Below are 12,046 nucleotides of genomic sequence, written 5' to 3'. Positions count from 1 at the left end.
CTTTCTGTGATTCAGCAGCCCCAGGTCTCACGCAGAGGGCTCCCAGGATGGGGAATCCACACTAACATTCTTCTGCTGTTGGAGGGACACGATGGATGGAAGTCAACCAAGACAGGTCTACAGATCCAGTGACAACCTGAAGACAACCCCCAGCTGCTCCCCGTGTGTCACCTCTTGGAGCACTGGGATGTACAAACTAAACGCGCTCCTCCGTGGCCTTCACCGCGAGGAAGGCGTTAAGTGCCGAGATGTGTTTGGGGAGCAAACGCTCCTACTCCAGCTAACCTCTCTAGCCATCCCAGCTGCTGCACTAGGAACACACACGGTCCTCCTCGTGCCTTGAAAACTATTTTGGCTACTACCCCCACCTCTATCCCTCATTCCCTCCCCAGAACTACGCAGCTGCCCTACCTTGGCACTAACACAGTGCTGGGCATACAACTCCGAAGGGATGTACCCCAGCCCAAATTCCCTACAAGGCTGAGGAACCAGCAGGCAGACTGATATGAATCACATTCCTATGGAAACAGCACTCTGTATTTTGGAATCTCAAAAAAAAAAAAAAAGTTGTTTCTTCAGAACTCCCACCCTCCCTTGTCCTGCTCAGTCACTTCTTCCCCACACCCCCTTCTCCATAGAACAGCACGACGCACTCTTACACACATGCGCGCTCACACAGATGTTTGTCATCAGCTAACCAATGGTTTAATATCACATTTAATCCGTTGATCCTGTTTTGTCTTTGGTTGAAAGCAATAATGCTCGGGCAGTGAGGAGAGAGAAGTGGGTTCAGGGACAGTCGAGCAGCACAGGAACAACACAGTAGTTTAGCAGTAGACAACAGCTGTGTTGTGGCCACCGGACAATAAGTTAATCAGTGCATTTCTTTAGGAGGTCTTGTTTTTCTCTTGCATAAATAATGGCCATTTTTGCTGGTCTGAGATGTTACTGATCTATTTTATGCTGATCACAGTCTCAGCTTGTCAAATCTCTCTTTAAAGAGATAAATTCTTCCAATTCCAGGTTTTTCCTCTAGACTGCTCAAAGAAATTTCACGTTGCAGAGACCATCTCAGAGACAACAATATTAAAATAACCTGAGGCTTCCCTGGATGACATGTGGAGAGGGAACACAGAGGGTATCATTTCAACCTGCCAGCAACCTGAACTCATCCCATTTGGAATCAGAGACATGTGGCAGACCCCAAAGATTCAAACCTAGACTACCTGTCCAGGCACTTAGTTACAGGGTTTGGGTCAAGTCAAACAAAAGCTAGGACAGGTATATAAATATTCACCCAGATCTCAAAAACTCAAAAGATGACAGAATCTGCATGGCTGAGGCAATGGTTTGGGTCCATTGTATTTTGACGATGCCTGGCATGTTGCTTTCTAGACAAAGGCAAATCTCCTCATGTTAACTGTGGTTGCAACCAAGTTACTATCATATAGATAACATACGCACTCTTTGAAAAGAAAGGAAGAATGAAGAGAGAGTAGTTTTGGCATTAGATATTTCAAACAAGATTGTACAACACAAATGCAGCTGTATTTGAAGAAGAAAAAAAAGTGTTCAATATCCAGTCTTCCCTGTAGCCTGGTTGGCCATTTACTTTGCTGAAAACAAGTTTTCTGTACAATTTCCCCACTCTCCCCTCCAAACTTCTATGCACACGCACACATACACCCCAATCAAAAAAAAAATCAAATAAACACAGAAAACATTGAGAAGTGCCTCCTTAGCATTTTTTTCCTGGAGAACTTTTTTGTTTTAGAAACTGCAGGATGTACTAAAGTGTTTGATTATATTTCAAACTAGAGGCATTTAATGCCTCATGATCTGTATAATGAAAATAGAAAAGGGGGGGGGGGGGGAGAAAGGAAAATTGTGGAGGGGGAAAAGGCAGGTTTTGAAAAAGATTTCCTAACAATGCTACAAAAAAATCCTGACATTAAATACAGACAAACTGTATTGAATAAAAATTGCACTAGTCCTCTGGGCACATCAATAATAAATTAAATACTTAACAATTTCACTGATTAAAAAAGACAGCACAAAATCCATAACAAAAGAACATAAACCCCCCCAATACTGTATGTAGGAAAAGTGCACAAAGTTGCTTTATACATTGAATCTAAATAAAGTACCAATACATGTTAAATAGATAAATTGTCTTGCAAGACACTGCTTTTTGCATCAGTATTTACATATGCTTTAACTTCATGTACTTCAGCAGTGAGTCTGAGCTCCAATGGACCTAACTGTACATGATTTTTGTATTGTTCTCGTGAGCCACTAATGCTGACTGTGAAATAAAATGACCCAAAGTGGAAGCCATGTCTCCAGTTCTCACTGGCTTACAGAAAGGATCAGTCGTATTTCTAACTTCTCATAAAAAGCTGGAAAACCAATTGGGGTGTTTTAAGTTGCTGTACATGTAAAAAACATTGTTAGACAATGACCATGCTGAAATTCATTAACAGACTAGAACCGTGGCAGTGGTGAAACATCTATTTCACTTTCAAGATCTTTGAAGTACCCTGAAAAATGCCAGCTTTGATTCAGTCTGGCACTTTTCTAGGAAAGGGCACAACTTGAGGGGACGTCAGCACTGACAAATGTCTAAATTGATGCAGATCAGTATAAAATGGGATAGGATTATGAAAGAGAATTCATTACAGAGAATCTCTCAGTTCCTAACCCAGGAAGCAGAGCGAGTTCTTGGCTGTACTCAGCAATCTAAGTGCTGGTCTGGATGCCGCAGGCTGATCTGCATGATCTAACCATAAGCATAGCACAGTCCTGCTGAAGGCAGACACATACTTAAGGGCTTTGCTGTATTGCTAGCAGGTTCAGCACCGCAACTCATTTCCCTGGACAACAGCACCCAACGCTATCTGAGCTCTGCACAGAGCAGCGAGGTCTGCAGGGCACTTCACACAGGTGATTTGTAAGAGGACAGATTTGCTCCTGACCCCACTCAGACCGACAGTAACGCTACCACCAGCTGCAGAGTAAGCAGGCTCAACTGATAAGGAAAGGGTGTCAAATGGGGCAGTGACACCCAAGTGAAGGCACCGCCCTGCTCAGTGGGGAAGCCCATTTAAGTTTAGGATGCCTTGGACCAGAAAGAAGACAAAGTCCAAGGCAAAGGAATGAAAGATGAAGCTCCACAAGAATGTAAAGCAGTAACCTTCTGTAATCCTGCACAAGAAATGCTGAGTGGGCAGTGATGCTGGCTATACCTTCACACAGGTCTCAGGAAGAAAGATATTTAACCCAGGGCATATTAAACGCAAACTGAAGGAGACCATGTAGCAGCACTGCAGCAACAGCTATGCACAGTGCACATCTGCCTGCATTTGGTATCACTTACACAGGTGTATGCCTGGAGTCAGCCCTCTTCATTCAGTGATATGACTCCAGAGTCACATGTGGGAGCTACAGTCAGAGCACGGTCCCTACTCACAAAGAAATTGTCCTCTGAACTAAGGATTTATACACCCTAGCGTTCCTCTGAAACTGAATTGCAGCAATGGTGGCATTTCATGCCACACTGCTTCATCCCACATGCGGTCCTGAATCAATCCTGAGGGTGCCACAGCTGAACAGAATACCAATACAGACCAAGGGATCTGCCCTCTGCCAACTGTTAGGGGCACATCCTACAGCTTCTACTCAGAGAAGAGTTCAGAAGGAGTATTGCCTGGTCAAAGACTACAGAATAGTTTCAGACCAGGCATTGAACAGCTAAGGCAGCCAAATGCAAGTTTGCACGGTGCACTCCCTCTCCAACCCATCAGCATGCTGTGAATCGGCAGGTTCAGGCGAGCCAGGAGTTACATAGCGCAGGTTCAGCAGCAGCACACTGTGTGCAGAGCACCGGCCTCCTGGGACAGAAAAAGTGGAGCAATGGAGAAAATGCCGTGAAAGCCATTGCCAGTGATAAAAAGGCTGATGGGGACAAGCTTATTAATTTTTATTTTCCAAGATTGGTGGGAGGAGATTGTTTATTATTTAGGGAAGCACGAAAGGCCCTGGGACCAGATTTTGCACTGCCATTGATCTGCAGCAGTTTCAGCACGGTCACTAGGACCCTTTCAGATTCACAACAGACAATGGGGACTGAGATCAGAACTCAGCACTTGGTACTGTGCATCCCAAATCTCCAAAGGGAGCAAGAATGAGAAAGCGACAAGACAAAGATGGACTTCAAGACTGCACAGACTGTGGTCTGGCTGCAGGAAAACTTGGGACAGCACTTTCCTAAGGAAGTAGGGACTCTCCTTTGAACTGAGAGGACACCCTACTAGAGACTAAGTGGAGTTTCTTTATTGTTCCACTTTTAGATGTGTGGGTGGACACTGACTGCTGTTGGTTCAGTCTCTGAGGGCAGTATCTTGGGTGAAGAGCTGGATCACTGTTGCTCCAGTATCTGAGGACACAATTACGTCAATAGAAAAAAACCTGCAAAGGTTTAATCCACTAAGGGCTGCAGCATGACAGCAGCCAGCATACAAAAAAAAGTAAAGAAGTCAACCGTGTATTGGATGAAAAACAGTATGATTGTGGATCACTGCTGATGTAATGCAGGAGGATGGGGAATTCTGCCTGGTATTCTTGTGTTCCTTGCGAGATCTTGATCCCCTCAAGATCCCAGCATTATCCATAAGGCACTATGGCCCAACCCCAGAGCCAGCAGCCTAGGTGCCCAGGCAGGCTAAATAGCAGTTGTGGACTACCACCCACGAGTCCTGAAAAAACTCTAACATCAATTGCAGTTGAGGGCATTCTGAAGAGGTTCTTACAGGAGCACACCTCAGCTTGGCATCCAAACTCACAGCCAGAGGATAATCTGCCAGTGGTACGCGTGCTCTGTAAGCCCTCCTGAGACAGGATTACATGGCTGCAGCATCTCTGCAGAGCTACTGTAGCATGATCCCTGTAACACAGACCATAAACATAGCAAAGTGCTCTAAGTAGAAACAAATTCCCCCACTCCAGCAAAGAATACTACAAGAAAAAGGAAAGAAACAAAACGAAGATTCCGCCAGTCATTGGAACTGGGGAACTCAAAAGCCCCTGGGCCAGCTGCTGAGATGCCCTACTCACATGCTTCAGCATGCGGGGGGAGAGCACAGAGGGATACACATGCAAGTCGAAGTCTACTTCACAGAGATGCTAAGTCAGAAATCGGAAGTGACCAGGAAACAAACTGAACCAAAGTCAAAATTGCATCGTGCAGCCAGCCATTTAGGCAGTGGGAGTTGGATGTGGCTTTTCTTCCCTGACACAAAGCCCATCGCCAGCGACAAGCTTCTCCCAGCCTCAAAGAATTAGCACTGCTGCTTCCATAACACCGTGCAGATTGCATCTTGGGCCTGGAAGCAGGCGAGCTATGGCTTTGACCAGCTAACCACCAAGGGCAAAAAACAGGGGAGCGTGGCTGGTATAGTCCTGAGAGCAATTAAGGTGAGTAGCCGTCGCTCTCAATTCTACCCCTTCCGTTGTGCCTTCTGGAGCAAAATATCTCTGCCCCACAAAACAGCCTGTTCCTGACTTAGAGGTCATCTTTTAGTTTTCTAAACTGGCCCCAGCAGCTCCCAGTCGCTGCAGCAGTCCCATGAGAGAGCAGGCTGCTGGTCACGCTGCCAGGACAGAGGGCTCCATGTCAGAATCCCTTCCAAACAAACTGTTCAGACGAGAACTCAGTGCATGGTAACTACACTGAAGCAGAGACAGGTTCATCTGATCGTATCGTTGGTGGGTTTCTCCTGGTGATAGAGGGTTTCCTTTTCTTCTCTTTCTTTTCCTTTTTTTTTCTTTTTTTTTTTTATTTTTTAATGCTAAACTCGTCTCCCATACTTCTCACACACTCAAGTCCACACGCCATGGTCTGTGGTTATGCCCTAGGAGTCTCCTACACAAAATCAACCATCCAGTAGTCAAGCATGAGAACTTAATGCTAACAGGAAAGACCCCTTTTCCTTCCTGTGTGCATCTCAACCTATATGTGCAGGCATCAAAAACAGACCAATCTGCAAGAAACACCAATATACCAAGGATGGGGCTCTCAGGGCTTCTAGAAATTCAGCCCAACTTCAAGACAGCAAAGGGGAGGTGGGGGAGTTGTCACTAACACTCATCTATATTAAGGCTGATGAACTCCTGTATACACTTTCTGTACTGCAGCTCGGTAGGGCTGTTGCTGGGATATTGACCTGGTTGTCCAAAGGGGCCCTCTGCTTCTCGCATTTCCTCATTCATTCGAGCCAGACGCAGCCTGGAGTGAAACAGAGAAAGCACAAGGGAGAGAGGTTTGGTTATTCCTTCCCTGATGGCTATTTACAGGCAATGTTCCTGTACACGTGCACTGGAAAGTCCTGGTTGCACTTACAAGGTAACTATGTCCGCATTGGCTGCCTGGACAGCAATACTGAGCGGGTCCTGCCCGTCACCATCCACCGCATGCTGATTTGCCCCTCGCTTGAGGAACAAGCAGACCTGACTGCAGAAGGGAAAGAAAAGACCGTCAGAACAGAAATTCCAGTTCCCCCCCTCCACTGAAGTGGGCAGAGGGCACTGTCCTTCCATAGGCAGGCACAGCTTCACTTCTATTGGTCTAAATCAGGAAATGCTGCAGCAGCACAGAGAAAGGAACGGGCATAAAGGGGCCCAATTACACCCTATCTATCACCATGGGGGCAATTATCCTTAAGACAATCACATTGTTGACGTGATATAAAAAGGCATGCTTTGCAAATAACCAATTAACCAAAACCCAGCTCCTTGCCCACCTCACCCCCATTACTCTGTGTTAACGCTGAATCTCAATCCAAGGGTGATGGAGCATGTCACCGCGACGTGCAAAGAACTTACCCAGTATGCCCTAGGTATGTGGCATGATGCAAGGGAGCTCGGCCTCGGCTATCTCTTTGGTTAACATCTGCCCCATTCTGCAGCAGGAATTCACAGGCTATCAAGGAACCCTGGCAAGGAAAAAGGGAATTTCTAAATAAATTCAGCCAGCAGTACTGAGAGGATGCATGAGCACGTACCAGGCTGTAAGTTGCGCGTTGTCAGTGTGCTCTGAACTACGGTCAAGACTTCACATTCCCAAATGTGGCCTCCCAGCCACTAGCACAACGTACCCCCTTCACAGCTTGAATCAGAGGAGTTTTGTTTTCATCTTCATCATTCACCCAGTTGATCTCAGCACCGTGTGCGAGTGCTTCTGCCATGAGAGGCAGGTTTCGGGCTTGTGCTGCCTTGTAGATCAACAAGCCAGGATGCAGCTCCCTCAGGTCCTCCAAATCTGATGCTTCCTGTTCAATCTCTGCTTCACCGCTTGACTCCTCTGACACCTCACACTCTAAGAGTCAGAAAAGGATGGAGAGAGATGACTCAAAAGCTTTGCATTTCCAATTTCATATATTCCCTGTTGTTCTCGGCACCATTCATCCGGCCTTAGCACTAGCCACCTCCCCACGCTTCCACCAACAGCCTGTGCTACCCACCTTCCTCTGTCACGCTGTCCACCACAGAGCCAAACACCAGGATATCACTGCTGCCATCCGTGCTTCCTCCAAGTCCACTGTCACTGCTCAGACCTGCAGGGCCAACAGAAGACAAACCAAGCCCATTTTAATACACAGGCAGACCAGTACCAGGCACAGCTGAGACCACAGGGGAAAAGGGCTGCGCAGAATGTCACACACACATTGCACCGGGCACTGCTGGCAAGGGAGATGGGGACTGCTATCCCATTTAGCCCCACTCAATAAAACTGCCCAAGGAAAAATTGCAAAGCCTTATGGTGTCCACGTCCCCAACGCTGCCCTTCATGCAGGGATGCTCCAACATTGCCATGGCACTTTGGACTGTTGAGGACAGCCCTTGCTGCAATCCATGAGGGACGCCGTGACGTAGACTGGAGCAGAGCAGCAGCAGAGACAGTTTTGCAGCAGGATATGCAGTGTCATAAGCAAATAAAGACACACCTCTGCTTTTACCACTAATAATCTCATTTTCCACTCCATCCGTGCTCTCCCCAGAGCTTTTCATTTGGCACTGGGGCACTTGCCAATGCATGGCTCTTGTGACAGATTATTGACCATGACTGGGCCAAATAACATCAACACTGTGTATCTCAAGCCAAACTCTTAAAAGCATTGTCCATTGGCTCATTCACCTTCACAGACATCCCTTCCCTTTCCCCACAGGATGCTTCCCACCATCCCTGTTTAGCTAGTGAATGTTACAAGGCAGCTGACTACATACAAGAAACGGAGTCATGAAGAGATGAAGCGACTGGCCCAAGGACACACAATGTGTCAGTGGCAGAGGAACTCTGTACCTTTTCCAGCTTGCACCCAAAAGTAGTCAAGAGAATGACAGAAAGGAAAGAAGAAGTACATGCAGGAATTGCCCCTACGGGAACAGGGATGGCACATCACCTTTGTCCTGAGGGATGCCCAGTCCCCTTGGGAACTCTGGCTGGATTCAGCTTCTTGCTGCTTTTAACTTCCCAATGACTGTAAGGGCTGGGGGTGTCTGTCCTCCCAGAACTCAAGAGGTTAAGTCCCCATGACCTACCCCAAGACCTACCCTCAAACCACTGATTAGAAAGAAAAACAAGCCAGGTTGTAGCTAACAAAATGTTTCTAAAATATGAACCTAGTAGTCTTTGCAAAGAGTAATAGCAGGAAAGCCTGCAAGAACTAAAGATCTGAGCCTTCAAAACCACAGCAGAACAAGACACCTTAACCTTAAAGGCTATTTGTTGAATTCTTCTGAGCAGCTACAGCTAGGCCCCATATAGAAAACAGTCTCTAAATCAGTGGTCCTGAAATCATGGCTCACAAGTAATGTTCAACAGCCAAAGGAGATAATGAAGCTACAACAGAAAAGGTTTAAAGTGGCACATATAATGCATATCTTTTTTTGGATTTGCTTTCAGAAAAATCATTGCTGTTTTTTGTAGAAAGCAAACATACTGCTTGGTGAGACTGTGCTCTCCAGTATGTCAGTACAAGTAAAGAGTGACTCCAGTGAGGCCACATGGCACTACTCTAGATTTACATCAAAGCAAGAAAGGAGGATCTGGCTCATATCACATCAATATTAATAAGTCAAATTCCCAGTTCTGTTCCCACTGAATCAGTGATAGAATTCCTATTTTATCCTAGAGGAGCAAGATAAGGCTGTTGAGCAACTCTGAAGTCCTTCATCTCCCAAGTATTGTATCCATTGACTAATAACACTAAATTCCTTGAAACTGGAATAGCCCTTAAAGCACTGATTCAGACAAGCACTAAACCACCGTCTTCATTGATTTCAAAAGATAACATGTATTTGTAGGAAAGCCTGTGATTTTCTGCTGTGCTGACTCAGGACCGTAAATATTTCTCTTAAGTTCATACAATAACAAGTAATTGAGCTAGTAAGTTTTAAAAAGTTACCACTCCTCAGCTAAATATGATAATGGACCACATGACTAGTCTGTGACAGATGCTGGGCATCTGAAATAAACACTTCTTACTCCCTATTTGCCATGAGATCCCACCTGTACAGGATCCTTTATTTCATCTGAGGGAGAGTTGTTCCTTTAAGATGTAGTAACTTGACTGCTGGAAACCCTAGGAAGCTTTTTGCCTTTTGAAAGCCTGCCGGCCTGTCCTCCCACAAGGGACTGGTAATGTATGGGTTCCAATCATTTGGCTGAAAGAAAATACATGACTGCCTCTGAAGCTTGGTTTGGAACAAGTAAAATTTGGGTGTCTCTTTTGCTGCTAGCTGCCAGAGCGTCACCTTACCTCCGTCCAGGAGGAACGGCGTACCGCTCCCACCGGGACCAATGCCACTGCCACTCCATGGGCCACCTGTTAGCGGATGCTGCATAGAGATGTGGCTGGCACCTAGAGGAAGGTGGACGGAATATGAGGGGAGTTCATTGTCACAAACACAAAAAGAAAAATTGTCCGCAGTAAGACTTGCTAAAAAAAGGAAAAAAATTAAAAGCCAAAACTAAAACCAGAAAAAAAGCCAATGGAATGCATGGTCTGGGAGTAAAAGATATTGGGGAAAAATCCCCATGGACCAGAATGCAAACACCAGGGACTGACTGGATAGGATATTAAAATAGTAAGTGCAATAAAAGAGCAATGGGTTGGAGTTTGTGGAACTGACTCCACACCACTCTTCTGAAACGTTTACCCTCTCTCCAGTGAGGCCAATACCTTGCCTTAGGTCTGGTACAATGCACATGCCCTAGAAGAGCTGGGAGGTAAAGCGTGCCAGAAGCAGAGACACTTTCTCTCTTTGTACTTACTGCGTGGGCCGGAGCCAGCACCAGTGTCAAAGTAGGAGAAGAGCGAGTCCAGCTCATCAGGGCAGAAAAGGGAATCTCGACGGAACTTTCTCTCCAGCGTAGCTGCTATTTTACACAGAGAGATTTTGAAATACATAGTTAATCACGTGCAGATGAACAAATGAGACACAGTTCTACAGCCGTATTTACACAGACTGAGCTTGCATGTCCAGTGCACCCCAGATGTGTACGGTGCCATACTCATGCCCACATACACCATCAAAATATAACAAAGAGCTGACCATATGTGGTGATACTCTGCAGACCAAGTCATCACAGAGCACTTTGAGCAGCCAGAACCCTTCATAAGCCTGGCCTCTCTTACAGACCAGGCAGGTAAAAATAAAGGGATTTGAAACTTATTAAAAAGCAGGAACCTGGAATACAAAAGAAAATGCACAAAGCAAGCTTAGAAGTTGCTGGATCGCCCTAGTGTAATGATCTCCTCCTTTAGCCACAAGAACCTCCTTAAACAGAAGGAAAACGTTAGGAAATGGCTTTAAAGACCTGTGTCAACACAGTTTGTGCAACAGCAGTTTTGCTTATACCTCTGGCAGGTTTGCAGGTCCTAGAGAAAGATGGGGCCACACATGTTATTAGGGCAGTTGTGTACACGCCTACAAAGAGTGGTGGGCAGGCCAGCACAGCTCTGCATGGGGAGTGGGGCAAGGGAGGTTCCCACCTGACGACAACATGGCTGGTGATGCATTGCCTGCTTCATGGCGGTACTTTCTACGAGCTGTGGGTGCTTTCGTGGTGCTGTTGTGTCTCTGGCACTTCTTCACACACCAGCGTCGAGGTTTCCGCTCATTCTCTGTTAGATTCTCCCCACTTGGCAGCTTCTTCAGAAATTTCTTCTCCACATACTTCACCTTGATCCAGGCTTCCTTGTCCTGCCTAAGAGAAGAACAGCGTAAAGCTGTGCACAGGCTCATGTGATTTGCCTAAAGCAAACAGCCACAAGGAGATGGGGCTGCTCTGCCTCATTTTATCAAGCCGGCTTGGAGTCCTAAAAATCATTGAGGCCTGTATTAAGAAGGGAGAGTTTCTCAAACCTAAAAATACCTCCCATTTCAAAGCAAAACTAAGAAGTGTGGGGTTTAGCTGAGAGTAGAATGAGATGTTCAGCCCTAGGCAACACCATGTGCTTCAGTTACATGTATTTGAAAGGTCTCAGAGCAGGTGTAAACCCAGCAAGCCCTGGTTCCCAAGCATGTTTCACCAGTTTGCTGGCTGGTAATGCCCTACTGACCTTTCTGAGAGTCAAGCTCAGGCTAGCTACAGAGGGAGTGTGTTGAGGTAGGTGTACCTGAGGTGGTTTGGGCCCTCAGCAAAGGGCCAGTCACACTCTTAATCTGACTTTCCAGACAGCTTAGGGTACTGGGTTTGCTGTGTGAATGGATAGATTTCTACAGGACTGAGAGGACCAGCGTGTGTACTCAGACTCACCTGGAGCTCCCTGCTGTTGGTTTCTTAAGTCCCAACTCTTCACACTGTGCCTCATAAATCTGATTCATGGTACTGTTCCCCAGCTCACACATCAGCTGCAATACAACAGGGAACAAATGAAATCTTCAGGTGAGGAGCTACCTTCCCTCTAGTCTAGCCTGCCACCAAGTAAGACTCCCTCCACGTCCACCATTTGTCTATCTCTTGCTGTTAAAAGCCAACACTCAC

General features: G+C 46.3%; 1 protein-coding gene across 1 annotated transcript in view; it reads right to left on the bottom strand.

The window, feature by feature from the left end:
• Positions 1-12,046, bottom strand: part of ACAP3 (ArfGAP with coiled-coil, ankyrin repeat and PH domains 3) — a 100,525-nt gene that overhangs the window by 5,147 nt on the left and 83,332 nt on the right. The window contains exons 17-25 of the mRNA XM_075027253.1: positions 11,819-11,913; positions 11,052-11,266; positions 10,331-10,435; positions 9,816-9,917; positions 7,518-7,610; positions 7,152-7,372; positions 6,880-6,989; positions 6,398-6,508; positions 6,222-6,283 (exon numbers count right to left, since the gene is read on the bottom strand). Of these exons, the coding sequence (XP_074883354.1) occupies positions 6,222-6,283; positions 6,398-6,508; positions 6,880-6,989; positions 7,152-7,372; positions 7,518-7,610; positions 9,816-9,917; positions 10,331-10,435; positions 11,052-11,266; positions 11,819-11,913 (1,114 nt within the window). The remainder of the gene's footprint in view (positions 1-6,221; positions 6,284-6,397; positions 6,509-6,879; positions 6,990-7,151; positions 7,373-7,517; positions 7,611-9,815; positions 9,918-10,330; positions 10,436-11,051; positions 11,267-11,818; positions 11,914-12,046) is intronic.

This window comes from Buteo buteo, chromosome 5 (assembly GCF_964188355.1).
Source record: "Buteo buteo chromosome 5, bButBut1.hap1.1, whole genome shotgun sequence".
Lineage (NCBI taxonomy): Eukaryota > Metazoa > Chordata > Aves > Accipitriformes > Accipitridae > Buteo > Buteo buteo.
This window is presented reverse-complemented; position numbering and strand designations above follow the sequence as displayed.